General features: G+C 39.3%; 1 protein-coding gene across 9 annotated transcripts in view; it reads right to left on the bottom strand.

The window, feature by feature from the left end:
* The window catches only part of RARB (retinoic acid receptor beta), an 802,273-nt gene that overhangs the window by 157,705 nt on the left and 625,062 nt on the right, over positions 1-19,506 (bottom strand). Inside the window, exon 1 of one of the 9 annotated variants that reach the window (XM_069088510.1) lies at positions 15,404-16,312. The exons of 7 other annotated variants lie outside the window; for them this stretch is intronic. In XM_069088510.1, coding sequence (XP_068944611.1) covers positions 15,404-15,461 — 58 coding nt within the window. In that variant the 5' untranslated portion in view covers positions 15,462-16,312. Of the gene's footprint in view, positions 1-7,837; positions 8,681-15,403; positions 16,313-19,506 lie in introns of those variants that run through there. One more of the 9 variants, XM_069088511.1, reaches the window with a different exon arrangement.

Here is a 19,506-nt window from a genome sequence, read left to right as displayed (position 1 = left end):
ATTGTGTTCATTTAACACGCTGGAAAAGTTATGCTTAAGATTCTGCAAGCTAGGCTTAGCAATATGTGAACTGAGAATTACCAGAAGAACAGGTTGATTTTTGAAGAAGCAAAGGAAGTAGAGACCAAATTGCCAACAATTGCTGGATTATGGAGAAAGTAAGGGAGTTCCAGAAAACCATCTTATTTCTGCTTCAATGACTACACTGAAGCTTTTGACTGTGTGAGTCACAACAAAATGTGGCAAGTCCTCAAAGAAATGGGAGGATCAAACCATCTTATTTGTCTTCTGAGGAACCTGCATGTGGGTCAAGAAGCAATAGTTGGAGCTAAGCATAGAATAAGTAATTGGTTTAAGATTGAAAGGGAGTACAACAAGATTGTATATTGTCACCTTATTTATTTAACTTCTATGCAGAGTATATCACGTGAAGTATCAGGTTAGGTGAAACAAAAGCCAGAATTAAAGCTGATGGGAGAAATATCAACAAGCTCAGATATGCAGACAATACCACTCTGATGGCAGAAAGTGAAGGGGAATTAAAAAGTCTCTTGATGAGAGTGAAAGAGGAAAGTGTAAAAGTTGGTTTGAAGCTTAGCATCAAAAAACTAAGATCTTGGCAACTGGTCCCATCACTTCCTGGCAAACAGAGGAAGAGATGAAAGCAGCATTAAATTTTATATTGGTGGGCTCAACAATCACGCAAATGATGACTGTAGCCATGAAATTGCTCTTTGGAAGGAAAGGTAAGGCAAATCTGGACAGCAAACTAAAATGCGGAGATATCACTTTTCTTAGAAAGGTCTGTAGCAATGTTTTTTTTTTTTAAGAGAAGGAAAAAGATCAGGTATTTTGCTTCCACCTGGATATAAACTTAGTTCTTTCTAGTTCTTCCTCTGGATGCACATATTTCTCTCCATCATGAGTCTTTTGGGATTGACTTATATCACTGCATTGCTGAGAAGAGTCCAGTCTATCAAAGTAGGTCATCACACATACGTTGTGTCTGTAATTGTGTACAAATCTCTCCTGGTTCTACTCTTCTCACTCAGCATCAGTTCTTTTAAGCCTCTCCAGGTAAATATGAAGACCGTCTGCTCCTCGTTTCTTATAGCACAATAGTATTCCATAACATGCATACACCACAACTTGTTCAGCCATTCCCCAGTTGATGGGCACCCCCTTAATTTCCAATTCTTTGCTACCACAAGAAGAGCTGCTATAAACATTTTTGTACATATGGGTCTTTCTCCCATTTCTATAATCTCTTTGGGATATAACCCTAGGAGTGGTATTGCTGGATCAAAGGGTATGAAAGTATTTATAGCCCTTTGGGCATAATTCCAGATTGCTCTCCAGAAAGGCTGGATCAATTCACAACTCCACCAGCAATGCATTAGTGTTCCAATTTGCCCACATCCTCTACAGCATTTGTCATTTTCCTGTTTTGCCATCTTAGCCAATCTTACTGGTGAGATGTGGTACCTCAGAGTTGTTTTGATTTGCATTTCTCTAATCAATAGTGAATTAGAGCATTTCTTCATGTGCTTATAGATAGCTTTAATTTCTTTCTCTGAAAGCTGCCTGTTCATATCCTTTGACCAAGCAATGTTTTTTTTTTCCAATAGCAACATATGGTTTTGAGAGTTGTACTATAAGGAAAACTGAGCACTGCAGAACTGATGCATTGGAATTGTGGTGCTAGAGAAAACTTTTGAGAATTCCTTGGACATTTGGAGACCAAATCAGTCAATACTTAAATAAATGAATTCAGGCTATTCACTGGAAAGTCAAATATTGAAGCTGAAGCTTAAATACTTCAGCCACATAATGAGAAGATGGGACTCACTGGAAAAGACCCTGACATTGAGAAAGATTGAAGACAAAAGGAGAAGGGGATGGATGGCAGAGGATAAGATGAATAGATAGTGTCATGGAAACAATGAACATGAGCTTGGATAGACTTCAGCAGATAGTGGAGGATAGAAAGGCCTGGTGTGCTGTGGTCCACAGGGTCACAAAGAGTTGGACAGTATCGAATGACTGAACAACAGCAATCAATACATATATAAAATTATATATTTCATAAACATAAATATGTATAAATCTTATATATATTTGCATATATTAAATATAGATACATAGCTTTCTTATACATATCTTATAGCTTTCTTATAAGAATATTTCTTATATCCATATATATTTCTTATATCCATAAATATCTCATGCAAAGATCTATTCATGTTGTGCCTACTTGCTCTGACTACAGAGTACAATTGAAAATCTCCTGACTTGGCATCTGAAGACCTCCACCCACAATCTGCCACCACTATGACTTTCTGACTTGACTTTAATATCTATTACTTATTGATTTCATGTGAGTTAAAGTCTAAAAGGCCTTTGGGCTTCCTTGAGTCAAATCTCCTCATTTTACAGGTGAAGAAACAGAGGTATAGAAAAAGTAAGTGACCTGTCTATGGTCAAACTTCTCTCTAGGTCCAAGGTCACAGAGCTGGGATTGACTCCCACTCCATGATTCTCTGCCCTACTTCATGCATTCCCCTATTTTATATGCTTTATGCTAGTGTTGTGGGCAGTATAAGATGCTGAGTCAGGAAGACCTGTGGTCAAATCCCATTCATTGCAGAGACATATTAACTACATCATTCTGGAGAATTTACTTAACTTCTATGGGCCTCAGTTTCCTCTTTTGAAAAAAAAGGAGGTTGGTTTCAAACAGGGGTCTTAATCTTTTTATGTATCATGGACCTTTTTTTAGGTGTCTGGTGGAACTCATAGACCCCTTCTCAGAATAACATTTTTAAATAAATAGAATAAAATAAAATACATAATATTACAAAGGAAATCAACTGTATTGAACTATCATTACAGAAAATTTTCCATACCACATTCCCAGCCCCATATTAAGAACCACTGACTTAGAAGATGTCTAAGGGTGTTTCCATCTTTTTTTTAACCAATTGGGGCTAAGTAACTTGCCCAAGGTTACACAGGCCGGAACCAATCCCGGGTCCTCCCGACTCCGGGGCCAGCACTCTTACTCGCTGCACCACCTAGCTGCCCTGTCTTTCCATCTTTAAACCTACGATTCTATCATCATACTCTCCTGCCTCCATGGTGTTCCATATCCTGTGAATGCTTTCTCCAGCCCCACTGATAGTGACCCTGATCATGAATCCTCACTCTGACTGGTGAGTTCCTACATTCTTTTCATGCCAAACTCAAATGCCAGCTCTTCCAAGAAACCTTCCTCCCTGTCCCTGGCCAGCAACAACTTTCCACATTAGGCTTAATCCAACATCTTATCTGCAGGATCTCTATACCATGTTATGTTGTGCATTATAATTCTCTGGTTTTGTGTCTTAGCCCCCCTGAAACTGTATGTCCATAAAGGCTGGTGTAGCCTTTTAGCTTAGTTTTGTATCTGCCCCAACACCTAAAAAGGTGCTTTATATGCAAATGGGTCTTTAATACACACCAGGATGAAGGACATTTCCTTTTAGTGTTAAAAATGAATTAATTCAAAACCTCTGTAGAGTATCCTGGACACAGCCAGCTTTAGGACATGTCCCCCAAGTCAGGGAGGTTTGCCCAAGTCAATCTGTCCCATACCTAGACTGTTCTTTGCATATTGGAAATAGGGAAAGAGCATCAAAGTCTCTGTTTATGAACTCTGTCCTAGCTTCTTCTCCCTTAAAAAAACCCAGAAAAGGGGATGGCTAGGTGATGCAGTGAATAAAGCACTGGCCCTGGAGTCAGGAGGACTTGAGTTCAAATTCAGCCTCAGACACTTAACACTTACTAGCCTTGTGACCTTGGGCAAGTCACTTAACCCCAATTGTCTTGCCTTCCCCCTTCCAAAAAGCAAAAAACCAGAAAAAGATTATAATCAGTTTGGTTTTCATTCAGGAGAAGAAATATCTCACCAAGGGCTGACTATAAAGACATTAAGGACTTTTTTTTTTAAGAAAAAAATGTGCTAGACCTTAAACTAGCCTTGACTTGGCAGGTTTAGATACATGAACCAACGATCCTTATGGTTATGATTCTAAAGTAGTCAGTCCCATTGAAGGGCAAGAGCTTTTTCCTAAAGATGCTGCTTGTTGTTGGACCAGCCACAGGAGAAAGACATGGCAATACAGGGCCAAAAGTCTCACACTGCGCATCGAGAAACCGCCAACTTGCATGACCACGGGCAAGTCCTTGGAGCAGTTACAACTAGGGCTGGGAGACAGGTCATTTGCCCCAGGAGGCTGATATTTAAAGCCTAGATGATCTAGCTGAAAGAGTTGCTAGATTTGGAACTAGGAAAGGACTGAAATGCCTCTCTGATACTAACAATGTGAGCACAGTAAACTCACTTAATGTTTGGGGGCCTCAGTTTCCTTCTCTGAAAAACAGGGATAATAACCCTTTCACTCTCCTCTCTCCACTTTCTAAACTTTCCTCACTGGGACCACAGGCTGTCTCTGCTTAGGAGAGTACGTCAACAAGAAAGATCTGGCATTCATGGATGGTATGAGGAGAAACAGCAGCCATGTCGTCTGGTGGAAGCAATGCCCTCCCTGGGAGGAAAGAGCAGGAACTGTGGGGGAGACACAGTCCAAAACCTTCCTCTGTCTGGCTACTCCCCAAGGGTGAATGCAAGTAAGTAACCATTCTCAGTTAGTTGTATCAGAAGAAATAAGAGGGGAAAAGGAAGAAGCAATTTGATAAAACTGAAGTAACAATAGGGATCTTTAGATTCAAGTTCTGTTTCTTACCACCTATGGCCTCTAGGAAATCACTCAGACTTTCTGAATTTCAGTTTTCTTAACTATAAAATGGGGACAATAATCCTTGCCCTAGTTACCTTGCTGGGTTGTTCATTTCTGGTTGAACTGAATTATAGGCACATGGAGCTGGAGGTGGAGGGGGTCTAAGAAACTAGTCACTCCTATCTCTTCATTTTACAGATGAAGAAACTTTGGCTTGGGGTTGAAGTTGACTTGGTCAAGGTAGTGCAGGCAGCAAGCAGCAGGGCTGTGATTTATACCTAGCATCTTTGACTTTAAACCCAGCACCCTTTCAATGCACATATCCAAAGGGGAGCCGGAAGGATGGCTGTCTGCAGAGAACAATAACAACAGGAATAATAGTAAGAATAAAGTTTACAAAGCATTTTACACACTGCATCTCACTTGGGACTTAGAGTAACCCCGTGGAATGAGAGATTATTATCTCTATTTTATAGTGAAGTAAACTGAGGCTTAGAGGTCAGGTGAGCTGTCCATGGCTAAACAGGCAGTATATCAATCTGGGTTTTCTTGGCTCCAAATGTAGCAATCTGTCCATTACACCAAGTCACCTCTTTATGATGATGACCATGGACAAGAGAAAAAAGACAGGACCACTTAACTCTTCTGTTGGCTCTTCCAAGGAGAGCAATCTTTGGATTGGAAAGGACAGAACAAAGAACTCATAGGTGAGGGAGGTCACATCAACAGGCCTGGATAACAAAAGTCTGATTCCTAAAAGGATGGGCACATATGATGGGTGAGACACCCTCAGTCATCCTTAAAAAAACCATGGAGAATGAAGGAGAGACCACAGGCCTGGAAAGAGGAAAATGTGATGATTCCCCATCCCCAAAAGGAAGGGAGCAGAGTCTGGAAACTGGAGGCTTAAGTCCAGCCCCTGGAACAATTAGAAATGAATTGTTAGGGGCGGCTAGGTGGCATAGTGAATAGAGCAGTGGCCCTGGAGTAAGGAGGACCTGAGTTCGAATCTGACCTCAGACACTTAACACTTACTAGCCGTGTGACCTTGGGCAAATCACTTAACCCCATCTGCCTCCAAAAAGCAAAGAAAGAAAGAAAGAAAGAGAGAGAAAGAGAGAGAGAGAGAGAGAGAGAGAGAGAGAGAGAGAGAGAGAGAGAGAGAGAGAGAGAGAAAGAAAGAAAGAAAGAAAGAAAGAAAGAAAGAAAGAAAGAAAGGAAGGAAGGAAGAAGAAAGAAAGAAAGAAAGAAAGAAAGAAAGAAAGAAAGAAAGAAAGAAAAAAAAGGAAGGAAGAAATGGATTGTTATAAGAATGGTTAACAATGACCAGCAAGTAGTTAGTAAGAAACTACTATGTTCTAGATGCTATAGACACAAGGGCAAAGAATGAAGCCATCCCTAATCACAACATTCTATAATGGAAAAGGCAAAAAATACAGCATAAATGCAAAGTTAATAAGTTCATGTAACATATATGTCCATATGTAAATGTGTGTATACCTGTGCACACACAGCAGGCAGACACAAGGCATCCGGGGAGGAAGGATGCTAGCAGCTGGCAGGATCAGAAAAGTCTTCATGAAGAAGATTTCTGAGTTGCATCTTGAAGAGGAGAGGGACTCTGATGGGGAGGTAAGGAAGAACGGAGGAGGCCCATTACCAAGGCATGGGCATGGAGAGGAATTGTTCTGAGTGGACTATGGAGAGGTCAGGTTTCCTGGATAGCAGAGGGCATTGGGGAAGTAAAGTCCAGTGACACTGGAAAGGGAGGCTGAGGTCAGAGTCAACATCGCTTCATGAAGAACAAGGCATGCCAGACTTGTTTGTCTTACTTTTTACCTAGATTTTTAGTAAACCATCTCACAAAGTCTCTCGTGGAGTCTCTCTGAAAGAAGTACATTTTCTTTTTTATGATAAAATGGAGAGTTTTAGCCTAGCCAATAGTAAAGTTAAACAGGTTCAGTCTTGGTTGAATAGCTGGCCCAAAGAGGAGGCATTAATAGTAGAAAGTCAGACTGTTAAGACTCTGCTGGAAAGCCTTAGGGCTCTGGACTTGGACCTGAGCTGCATGGTGTTTTTATCAAGAACTTGGATAAAGACTCATCAATCAGTGAACAAACATTTATTAAATGACTACTGTGTACCAAGTGGAGGCAGCTACATGTCTCAGTGGCTACAGCAACTGGGCCTAGATTTAGGAAGATATGAGTTCAAATACAGCTTCAGACACCCCCAGGCAAATTACCTAATCTCTGTTTGCCTTAATCCAGTGGAGAAGGAAATGACAAACTACTCTAGTATCCTTGGCAAGAAAAGTCCATGGACAGCATTGGTGTGCCATGGTCCACAAGGTCACAATGAAGCAGAACCAAGTGAATAACTCAACGACAGCAATAATGTACTATGCACTGCTGTCATGGTAGTGACACTGTGCGCCGGCACGGGCACTATCATGAACAGATCTGCAAATGACATACATGCCTGAAGGACGGAGACACTCTCCACCATATTCAATGACAAAGTCAGTATCAGGAAGAATCTCAACAGCAAAGAAACTGGACTGAACTGAGCAAGAGAAATGTAACAGGGCTAGAGATGAAGTCCTACATTTCTATCTTAAAAATCTGATTTACAAACTCAAAATGGGAGATGTGTGGTGAGCCAGAAGTTGGTGAAACATCTGAAGGTTTCAGGAGATTTCAAGCTTGCTGTGAGTCAGCAGAGGGATACATGAGCCAAAAATGCAAATGAAATACTGGGCTTTGGTAAGAAAGGCATGGGTGTCCTGGGAAAGGGAGGTAATAATTATACGATGTTTTGTCCTGGTAAGAAGACCACATACGGAGTGTTGTGTTCAGCTCTGGGGACTGTATTTTGGGAAGGATGTGGGGAACCTGAAGATAATTCAGAGAAGGCAATAACATGTAGAAAACACTTTATAAACCAGCCACTGGTACCTCCCACTCCCAGACTTATCTCATACACACGTGTACATCTATGTATACATACAAATGTGCATAAATATGTTTATCACATACATATGATATATTTATACTTACACATATTAATTCCCTTGGTAGCCTATAAGATCTTTGAGGACAGAGATTATTTCAGTCTTTTAGAAAATCTTTGTCACGCCAGTGCCTGGAACAGAGTAGGCATTTAATAAAAATTGGGTTGATTGATTGACTGGCTGAAGTTCTAGACAAATGTTAGTTACTGTTACTTTTATTCTTTGAGGGATTTGTAATTTCATTAATATAGGCAGTGCCTCTACCAGTGTTGATGGGAAATTTTTCATTCATTCTTAGCCTAGTCAGTTCTAGATCATGTCTTTATAAATCTTTCATTTATGTTCCATCCAATCCTGCATCCTCTGGCTCTCTGAATATGAAAATTATCTACCTATCTATCTATCTATCTATCTATCTATCTATCTATCTATCTATCTATCTATCTATCTATCTATCTCAGTATGTAGTACATATTGGCACTTAAAAATGTTTACTGACTGACCAGCAATAGTCATATCACAATGTGATCTGCTAAAACTTCTCTGTGTGTGTGTGTTTGTGTATTTTTTTTGGAAGAACTGCTATCTAGCTATGCTTCTCTCTGGACTAACCAGATCCTCCTGAAAGCATTTGTAGTTAAAAATCACAAGAAGGACAACAAACATATTTGAAATGGAACAGATCTGCCAGAGTTACTAGAGGGATATACTTGCACAGTGGAATTACCACATTTTAAATCAACTACCTCAGAAATATGTGAGGGACTATTAGTTCATCCATTGTCTCACAGAAAAGAACATCTGGAAGACCAGCTAGAACTGACCAAACACGTACAGAAGAAACCTGTTCTAGAGGTGACAATTTTTAAGGAGCCCACGATTGGTTTTCTTTCATTCTTCAGGAGTGAAGACATTCCACTAAGACATGCAACAATGCAAAAAATAGCAAGTGAATCAAGTAGAAAAGCCAAGGGTGTGCACTATCTCCAACAGGCAGTGGGCTTATGCTTTAATTCTCCTTGAATCTCAGCAATTTGTTTTCTAGCTATTTCAAAGAAGGAAATATTGCACAAGAACAGAAACTACAATGGTTGGTGTTTTTGAAAAAAAAAAAATTGGCCAAGAAGATAAGGGTAGTTATTAATCCACATGCCTGTTCTCCCTTCTCCTTAAGTCTTTATGAGAATTTTCTAGGCATGCTTTTATTGAAGGTACTCCTTTGATGAAAACACAGAAAGGGCAAAGCAGTTTCTCAAAGATGGTTCTCTATAGGAAACCACATCTTTATGGCCACACAAGTGATTGAGGTGAATAAAGAAGATGAAATCCTGTGGTGCCTTATTTTCTTGGCTTAAAAATAGCATCTGACTTCATGTTACAAAATGTAGCCTTGAAATAAGTATGTATTATGTCTTTTATGTTGTATATATAAATTAAAAATAATGCTTAATTAACTTGCTTGATAAATTGTTATTTTTCAATGGGTCCATGAGATTCACGTGAGCACCCATTTCACTGGCATAGTGAGTCTTCAAGTATTTCTCAAGCACCTACTATGTTCCAGGCATTGTGCAAAGTATTGGTGATACAAAAAAAGGCAAAACCAGTCCCTTCCCTTAAGGAGCTCACAGTTTAGTGGGGGCAGACAACATGCAACTAGCTAGGTATGAACAAGATATAGTCAGGATAAATTGGGAGATGATCAACAGAGGGAACACACCAGGATTAAGAGGACTGGAGAGGGGTTCTTATAAGAAGGGAGGATTTTGGCTGAGACCTGAAGGAAGCCAGGAGGTGGAAGGGAGGACAGAGAGCATGCCAAGCCTGGGCAACGACCAATGAAAATGCCCAAAGTCAGGAGATGGTACATCTAGTTCAAGAAACAATATTATCCCATGAGATTCTTGTCTGTGTACTGCCATAAATCCTCCCAAAAGGACTCGTTCAGACTGTTGAAGACTTTCCTCTCATTTAAAAATAAAAAGAAACAAAAAACTTTCCTTAGACTATGCATCTGTCATCATTCACTCTTGTTATGTGATCTGCCCATTTTTTTTTCTTTTGAGATACACATATCTTGGACAGGTACTAGAGATGAATAGAGCAAAGCCCAGAATAAATTAGAATGTTAGGTTTAATGGCATTTGGGGAATTACACTGTATTTTCAATGATCTCATTGTAACAAAATCCCATTCTTTCAACACCAATATTTTCCCAATGATGCCATTTGACTATGAAGCACATAACATCATCTCAGCAGAATCAGTCACAAGTAAATCAAAAGGCAATAAATGGAAAGACTAGACATGCCCAACCCCATACCAGAAATGATCTGTGTATGAGGAGTGACTTCAAACAGATGATTAGAAAAATGAAAATCCCCAGAAAGGGTCAGAATTGTTCTGCTTGTCTCTAGAGGAAAAAAATTGGGAGTAAAGATGAAAGTTACAAAGAGCCAAATTTTGGCTTGAGAGAAAGTAGTCATGGAAAGGGTTGTTTCACTAGTGGTCTCTAAAAAAGAGTTAGCTGACCACTTGGCTCTCTTGCAAAGGAGCCTGTTTCTACAATGGTTAGGTTAGATGGTTTTTATGCTCCCTTTCAAGCCTGAGATTTTATGATCTCACAAGTTCTCCTCCCCAACTAATTTTTGATGTTTTGAGAAACAATATTGTTTGTAATGACCATCTTCTTTTAATAAATATTCTCCAAATGAGCTTAGCATTAGTCTTGGCTGCCATGACAATGGCAAAGAGATCATTGGTTTGTTTCTGGGCATTTTTTGCCCTTCTTGCTGTGGTGACTTATTCTATCACTTAAATTTATTGAAAAAATAAATGTGGTCAGAATCAATATGATTACTTTCCCTCATTTCCCATTTTTTCCCCCATAATTTAAAAAAAACTTTAATCAATCAGTTTGGTCAGGTTGGATCTAATGTGACCGCTCTCAGTGCCTTCTAATTGATTGTTTGCTTGAACCTTTGTTCTAATCAAAGATCTGATTATCCATGACTATTTCTTAAATGACTAATGTCTGTAACCAGTCAATTTCTGTCCATTAAGGTAAAGTTAATTTCATTTGTTAATGATAATGTTCAACACTCACCTTATCTAGTGCCCTCTGTCTCTTTTCTGGAAGAAAATAAAAGATGATGGACAAGTGTGATGTTTCTAAATAGTCTGTAAACTTTACACATAGCTTGAACTTTGAACATTTAAGTATAATTAAACCTTCAAACTATAATTTTCATTCTCTGTCTTCTCTTGGGGCCACTTTTTCATGGAAGTCACAAACTATCAAAATATACATATATAATCAAAAAAAGGAATATTGAACAAGAATAGGAATTATGATGGATGGTATTTCGAAGAGGGGAATTTGACAAAGAAATTAAGGGCAGTCATTAAGCCACATGTCTGTTTTCTCTTTAAATCCTTATGAGAATTTTCTAGGCATGCCTTCACTGTGGGTACTCCTTGGATGAAAACATGAAAAGTGCAAAGTGGTTTCTTTCAAGATGATTCTCTATAGGACCGCTCATCTTTGTGGCCACAAAAGTGATGTGTGACACATATGTGTGTATATCCTGATGCATACATACATAAGTACTCACCTACATACAAATACGTATGATGACCAAGTTCAGAAGATCTCAAGTTGTTCACAGAAATTTTTTTTGCTTCATCCTCTGTAGAAGATGTTGATATATAATCAATATTGATTTCCAGTATCCTGTTTAGTTAGGCAGCTAGGTGGCACAATGGATAGAGCATATGACTTGGGGGTCAGGAAGACCTGAGTTCAAATTCTGCCTGCCACATTTGCTAGCTGACTGTCTGGATGAGACATTCTCACCTTAGTCATCTCAGCCTCAGTTTTCTCATCCATAGAATGGGGATAATAATAGTACCTATGTTGCAAAGATCAAATGAGTTAACATATATGGAGCACTTTGCAAACTTTAAAGGCAAATAAATGCCAGTTATTATCATTGTTGTCATAGTTGATGTGATGATGATGACGATCTTAATGAATCCTTCAAGGAGAGATGATCATATTTCCCATGAAAAAAATGTCATTAATCTGGGACATGGGGAGAAAGTAATTCCAACTTCTTTCTTCATCTCTTTTAAAAGAACTAGTGGACCATTTCCCAATTTTAGCTACCTTTTGTCATGCCTTCTGGGTTCATTTATAGTAAAAAAAAAAGTCTGGGTATAAATAATTTCTTCCAGTAATTTGTCAATGAGATGCCAATGTCTCAATGGACAAACAATACAAATTATGCTTGCTAGGAGTTCAGCTAATGCTATTAGATGGACTCAGGTATCCTCTAGTCCTTTCTCCATTATAATGAGATGGAAAGTTGGCACATAGGATCGGGAGACAGATTGTATTTTTGTCAGTTTTGTGTGTTGTCACAGTGACTCCAAATAGTCAGCCTCTCAAAACACCTATAATCCTGGAAACAGGTGTCATTCTTAAACCCCTCCCCAACTGAATAAACTCCAATGGCTCCCTAGTACTTCCAGGATCAAATATGAAATCCTCCAGTTGGCTTTCAAAGCCCTTCCCAGTCTGACACCTTTACCTCTTTCTAATCTTACACTGTACATCCCCCATCATCCTACATACACTCTTCAATCCAGTGACTCTGGTTTCCTTGCTGCTCTTCAAATACGATGTTCCATCCCTCAGTTCTGGATGTTTTCTTTATAACTGTCCTTCATGCCTGGAATGCCCTTGCATCTTGTGTCCATCTCCTGGCTTCCTTCAAAGCACAGCTCAAATCTCACTTAAAGCTAATGCATTAATGTCCTCTCCTGAGATTATGTACAATTCATTTATCCTGTCATTTTTTTCTTTGTAAATAGCTGTTTGCATGCCATTTCCCCTATTAAGACTGTTAGCACCTTGAGAGGAGGGACTGTTTTTCATGTTCATTTGTATGCCCAGTATCTAGCATACAGCAAGCATATAATAAATGCTTATGGGCTTAATAATAATAATAGCCAGCATTTAAAAAGAGCTTTAAGGTTTGCAAAGCACTTTATGAATATTTGAGCCTCACGGCAACAAAGGGAGGTAGGTTTATTTATTAAAGGTAGGTTTTAAAGGAGGTAGGTTTTATTATTAAAAACAGCATTATGATTCAATCTGTTTCTGTTTCCTCTATCTAGAATCTCCCCCAATATCCTGCCCACCCATCTCCATGGGTTTCAGTCTAGTCATTCTTCAAGGTCCTGAACTTCTTCCATGACATTTTCTCTGGTCCTCTTACCCAAAGACAGAACTAATTTCTCCTCCTATAAACCCCAAAGACTCAGTTTGTACAACCTTTATCACATTCTGCCTTCTAACATAGTTCTTTGTGAATCAGTTTCACCTTTCCTGTTAAATCCTAAGCTCCTTGAAGGCAGGAACCATGCCTTATTACTCTCTGTATTCTTTTCAGCACATAGTAGGCACCTAAGAAATGTGTTTTGAATTGACTGGGGCCTTTCTTGCCACCCAGAGGCACATAACTATCATTGCCATGGCAACCAAAGGGGTGTGGTGGGGTCCTTCTTTGGACTCCATCTTCCTCTCTTCCTGCAAATCCAAACTGGATCATCCCATTTCCACTTTTCCATGATTTCCTCTGATAAGCAGGGCCCCAGTGAACAATTAAAGCTTTCAATAAATAACCTGTAAGCACATTCATTTGATTTACTGTTATTTGATACAGCAGTTAGTTTCAATGGGGCAGTTAATATTGATTACATAAAGTACTACAGACAAACACGAAACAGTTCCAGAACTCTATGGGTTATTACTCTTTATCTGCCAGTCATCTGGGTTACTTGTAATGGCAGTGAAATTTAAAATCAATAATAACAATTAGTGTTCCGTACACCATGAGGGGTGAATCATGTGAATTATGTTTTCTTATAAAATCAAAGATAAAGAGGTCCATAAAGGAAAAAAAGGTGCCTCTGAATTTCCCCATTACCCCTGGCAAAGCTGTTTCTTGGAAACTCTTAGAAAAGGCAGAAGGGGAGAGACAGAAAAAGGACAGAAGAAGCTGTTAGAATAGTAGAACAGGTGTGGAAATCCAGCTGGTTTTCAAGGGGGAACATGGAGGAAACATACAAAGACTAAAAGTGATCTCAATATGTGTTAACAAACTTATTAAAATTAACAGCACTGGCAATTGACTTCGCAGGAAATACATTTCAAGACACCTTTTTTGGCTTCAAATTCTAGTGCATTAGTCGTGACTGTAATGAAATGGAAAAGACAGTTTTTCAGCTCGATGGCACCACTCCGTAATGTCTAGATAATTAAAATGCAAAGCAATAAGAGAAATGTTTCATCATTAAACTGTAACCAGCACTCTCTGTGAAATCAGCCATTCCAAAGACTTGTTTTTCATCAATTATTTGTTATTTATCTGATGTAAATATAAGGAGGACTAATTAAAATGTATGGCTTCTTCGGCAGCTTCTTGTCATTAAAGCCAATGAAGGCATTCTGAAGACCATAATGAAATAATTATGTTTGCCTTTAAGAATTCTCTTCCATAACACATGGCGGGACTGCACTAAATTAAAACATCAGGAACAAAATTTCACTTGCATCTATTTCCATTTTAGTTAATTACGCCCCCAAGCTTTCCAATAGACCAGGCCCTAAAAATCTTTTGAACCCGTCTCCACAACAGCAGCCTTTTATAATTATGGTCTTTGATGTTGAGACAAAGGTACTGTAGCCTGAAAGCTTTAATATTTCTGGAAGGCTTTTTTTTCTTTCATTCTTAACAGCATCAAGTCCTCGTTTACTGTTGAAAGCTCAGTAAATTGGGATAGATGGGGTCCAAATTTTCATTTCTACTCAGCTGATATAATCATCTAATCTAAGTAGGTCTTAGCTACATCATTTCCACCAAAGTGGTTTCATAGATTATACTTATGATTTGATAAAATTTGACTCTGCAGAGAACAAGAATGAGTCGACAATAGACGTCCAAGTAGACCTGAGTAATATTAGAAAAATAACTCCTGTCCTGACACGCAAAGGAAAAAACAGGAAAGGTCTTTGGCCTTGACAACATCGTTTTCTAATCTATATGATGGGCAGTATTTCCAGAACTGGGTCTGGAGACCCCTGGGGATTTTTCATGAATTCACTTTCTCCCCATCCCCACCAACTCCCTGCCAAGAGGACCTTCAGGGGACAAGGAATCAGCCACAGGGGCAGAGGAATAAGAGTTAAGGATTGGAAAGGAAAGGCTGGGCGAGAGCAGTCACCAGCGATTCTAGTACTTGTGACTAGGGCAAAGAAAAAGCCTTGAAGTTGCTAATATGGGGCCAGAGGATGGAAACCATGCCCATATAAAATCAAATGGGGATTTGTTTAGACAACAAGAATTGTCTTATTTTTTTCCCCAATCCACATTTACTTAGATTATACATCAGTCTACACAGAAAGTATATAGTAAACACTAGGCTGTCTTGTCAGAAATCCCCTGGAAGCAGATGGCAGCTAAGGACTAGGAAATGACACAAGATATATGATAATATATCCTACCTGCCACTAACCCATTCATTTTCTCTAGACTGTCTCCCTTACCTTCTAGGTGTAGTAGCATCCTCTCCTTGAAACTATGTCCCCCAACAAGAGAAAACATTCAAGCAAAAGTCACTAGTATCTGGAAAGATGATGTCTTTACTCCTTATCTTGACGGGACTAACCAGTCTCCTCTTTCTGAATGATGTTCTTGCAGCCTCCCACCCACCATCCATGACCAGGGAATACTGCAAATCCACTGCTTGGCTGAGCTCTGGATCCTGCCTCATTAACAACTACAGACAATGATTATGTCTGCAGGGTAGTCCTGGCTCTCTCCTCTTCCCTAGGAGGAAGGAATATTGGCAACTTTGTTTTCTTTTGCTTTATAAAGGAGTTAAACACAGACACAGACAGACAGACACACGTTTATGCTTTTAGAGATAAGATAATGGTGCCCCAGGAATGAGGCCAGAATGCAGAGGAATATCTTGATTGATACATCTTATTATTAGACCTTGCAGATGGCACATGATATCTCATCTGCTCTTTGATAAGTTAGTTTGGTGGAAATTACCTACATATCACTACAGTAAGAAGACATTGATTAACCTGTAATCCTCAATTAACCTCTTTTTTTCTTCCTCCTAAACTCATCCTTTTAAGAAAAGAGACAAATGACAATTCAACAGACCTGTATCTAGGGTTATTTCTTTCCTTTCTTTCTCTTTCCTTCTTTCTTTTCTTTTCTTTCTCTTTCTTTCTTCCCTCCCTTCTTCCTTCCTTCCCTTTTTCTTTCTTTCCTTTCTCTCTTTCCTTTCTTTTTTTCTTCTGTTTCTCTGTCTCTCTCTATCTCTGTCTCTCTCTCTCTGTCTCTGTCTCTCTCTGTCTCTCTCTGTCTCTCTGTCTCTCTCTCTGTCTCTCTGTCTCTCTCTCTGTCTCTCTCTCTCTCTCTCTGTCTCTCTCTCTCTCTCTCTCTCTCTCTCTCTCTCTCTCTCTCTCTCTCTCTCAAGCAGATGACTTTAATGCCAAATTCTCTGGAGTTGGAGTCTGAGAGTCTGTGTTGGATCCAGCTCTTACTTCCTCAAATCACCCCAGTAAATCACTTGACTCCCCCAGCCTCAGTTTCCTCATCTATAAAGTTAAGAGCTTGACTAAATGGTACCCTGAAACCCCTTTCATCTCAAAGCCTATGATCCTACAATCTAAATTCTTGAGGCTCAGTTTCTTAAGATGAAAAATAAGGGAACTGGACCAGAGGATCACCAAGTTCCCCTCCAGTGTTTAACACAGTAATTCCATGACTTGAGAGTCAGTATATACTGAAGATAATCTCTTACACCTTGTATCAGCTATAAGACAGAGAGAAAACATCACACAGAAGAGAGTACACTGGGCCTGGACAGGAAGACCTTGGTTCAAATTCTACCCCAAACCCTTACTGTTTGTGTGATGACAGGCATCTCATTTAACCTTTTGAGCCTCAGTCTCTTCACCTATAAAATGGGGAGAATAACATCCCACCATAAGGCTGTTCTGATACTCAAATGAGAGAATGTCTGAAATGTGTGTTGCAAACTCTCTTGTGATAATATAAATGTCGACTAATATTACTCTGTAAGAATGCATTTTTGAAATGAAGACTCCAAGGGAAGAAAAATACTTAAACTTGAAAAAAAGCTAAAATTTAAAAAATGTAAAATTATATTCAAATATCCCACACTGGATATTGGAGCTAACAAATTTAGAATTATTCTCACATTGAGAGGTGATAGAAAAAGGGTTTTCTGATTATCTCACATTCAGTTAACCAGAATGTTTGATCAACCAGAAAATCCATTTCCCAAGTATCCCTGCTAATTGAGGTCTAGACTAACGAATTTACAGCAAAACATTTAAAGTATAACACCGATGATTAAGCATGAGCAAATTAGCAAGAACACAAAATTCATCAAGAAACACACACACACACACACACACACACACACACACACGGTGGTTTTAATAAATCTGAACCAGGCTCTCCATTTTGTAACTGGGTTTTATAGACACTTTTCGGTAAATTCAACTTCTTTCCAAATAACAGCAATTTCCCAATTTGAAATTCAGATTCTTCATCCAAAATTCCATTTTTTCTTCCTTTCTTCCTTCTGAATTGAGGCCTAGTTAAAAACAAACCCTAGGAGTTCAGGCAGGAATGTTCTTTTAGACATCTGTGCTGCGGGCTCTTCCCAGAGGGCTTTGGATCCAGTGTGGGAATGGGGAAAAGGACAATGAAGATAGGGTCACAGATCCAGAGCTCCAAGGGACAATTATTGGAAGCTGGAGACCAGCCCACTTACTTTAAAGCCATTTGCTCAAGAACATACAGGTAGCAAATTCATAACATCACAGATCTGGAATGTGAGAAGGATCTCAGAGGCCCTTTAGTCCAGATACCATTTTTTAAAAATAGATTAAAAAATCAGAGAGGATGAATGAAAGCATCAGGGGCACCTCACTGGGTCTAGCAACCTTCCTTTTCCAGATGAGGAACCTAAAACCCAGACAGGTGGATCCTCTTATCCAAGGTCACATAGATAGTAGCAGAAGCAGAATCTGAACCCAGGTCCTCTGTCTCCAAATCCCATGGTATTTCAACTTCATTATTCTGTTGGGACAGCATGGGGAGGAGAGGAAGGCAAAGGAATAAAGGAGGGCAATGTTTTGTTACTTCTCTTTCCTTAGTATCCCCAAAACTTGAATATTTAAGGAATTCTGGTTACCCAGAAGGAAAATAAAATGTATAAAAGCAAATCTCCCCTCTTAGATCTCCACCTTTACCAAAAAAATAAATGGAGATATTTCCCACCAATCTAGATCTTAGAAGAAAATAGGAAAATGTCCCAATTAGGAAGAAAACTGGATAGTCCATTTCTGGAGACAAATGGAACCCCCAAGTTTTGACCCATTCCGGGCAACTAATTAGAAATCTATTATCTCTGTTAACAGGCTAGGAGACCTGAGTCCCACATAAGCTGGTTCTGAAAGCATCAGATCTTAGAGCTCCAAATCAACCCTAAAGTCCCGTGCCAAGGGAAATCTAAGTCTCAGTGGAAATCTCTATTTCTCCCATTGCCCCCCCCCCCAGAATCCTGTGTTTCTATTGGCTTCATGCAAAACAAAGTTTAGAACAGTTTTTCTACCAAAAATGCAGATCAATAAAACCTTCCAGGTGCTCAATTTATACAACTGTTTGCATTTATTAACGCTATGTCTTTTTTTCTTTTCTATTTAAATCCCCAACAGGAAAAGGCAAACTTCACTAGTTTATCACCTCAACCTTTCCCTTTCGCCTTGGTTTCTAAACACTCCCTTGCCTGGGCTGTCTTTCAGGTTTCAGCTAAAGTCCCTTTTCGTCTTCTCCTGTTTCGGGTGGTATGAGTTACTACACTCATGTTGCTGAGAAGCAGAAAATTATATCGCACTTTAAAATAACAGTGGAGTCTTTTCTAAGAAGTGTTCTATTCAAAACTGCAATTGGGAGGGAAGCTAGCTGTCAGCCTGGGTACTATCCAATTAGGGTACTTTGACCCCATTTTGTATCTCCCAGTGGCAAAGTTTAGATACTTTTAATGCTTAGAATTTAGGTCACAATTATAGGGGGAAAGGTCTTTTCTTATCCTATGACTCACCCCTGGTATGCCTTTTAAATAGACAGTCCTTCCTCTTTGAGTTGAAAAATTCTCAGGACAAGTAAAAATCTACTAATGCTTTTTACCAGGTTAAGAAAAATTAGTCTTTATATGTTATGACTGTGAAAGTAAGAAGGAAAATGTCCCAAGAAGTCCTTCCAGTTGTGACTTCACTGAAACTAACCAAAAATCTGTTTAAGATTTAAGGATCTAAGATTCCAGGATTCACACTCTGGACATGGAACAACAGAATCAAGGCAGCAAACATCTGGGGGCAGTCAGTCCCCAAGACCATTTCACAAAGCATGGGAAGAGAAGCCTAGCAACTTTGCCCCTGGGCAGGATAGGATCCTCCTTCCAGGGCATTTTAGAAGGCACTGTCTGCCTTCCATTTCAATATCCACCTAAGCCGGAATCCACATTTTTCCACGGGGGCAATTCAGAGGCCCTGAAACAACAGCTGTTCCCCATATCATTTTTCTGTCGAGAGAG

This window comes from Petaurus breviceps, unplaced genomic scaffold (assembly GCF_028583685.1).
Source record: "Petaurus breviceps papuanus isolate PSGF00001 unplaced genomic scaffold, PetGlider_PUasm1.0 185, whole genome shotgun sequence".
Taxonomy (NCBI): Eukaryota; Metazoa; Chordata; class Mammalia; order Diprotodontia; family Petauridae; genus Petaurus; species Petaurus breviceps.
This window is presented reverse-complemented; position numbering and strand designations above follow the sequence as displayed.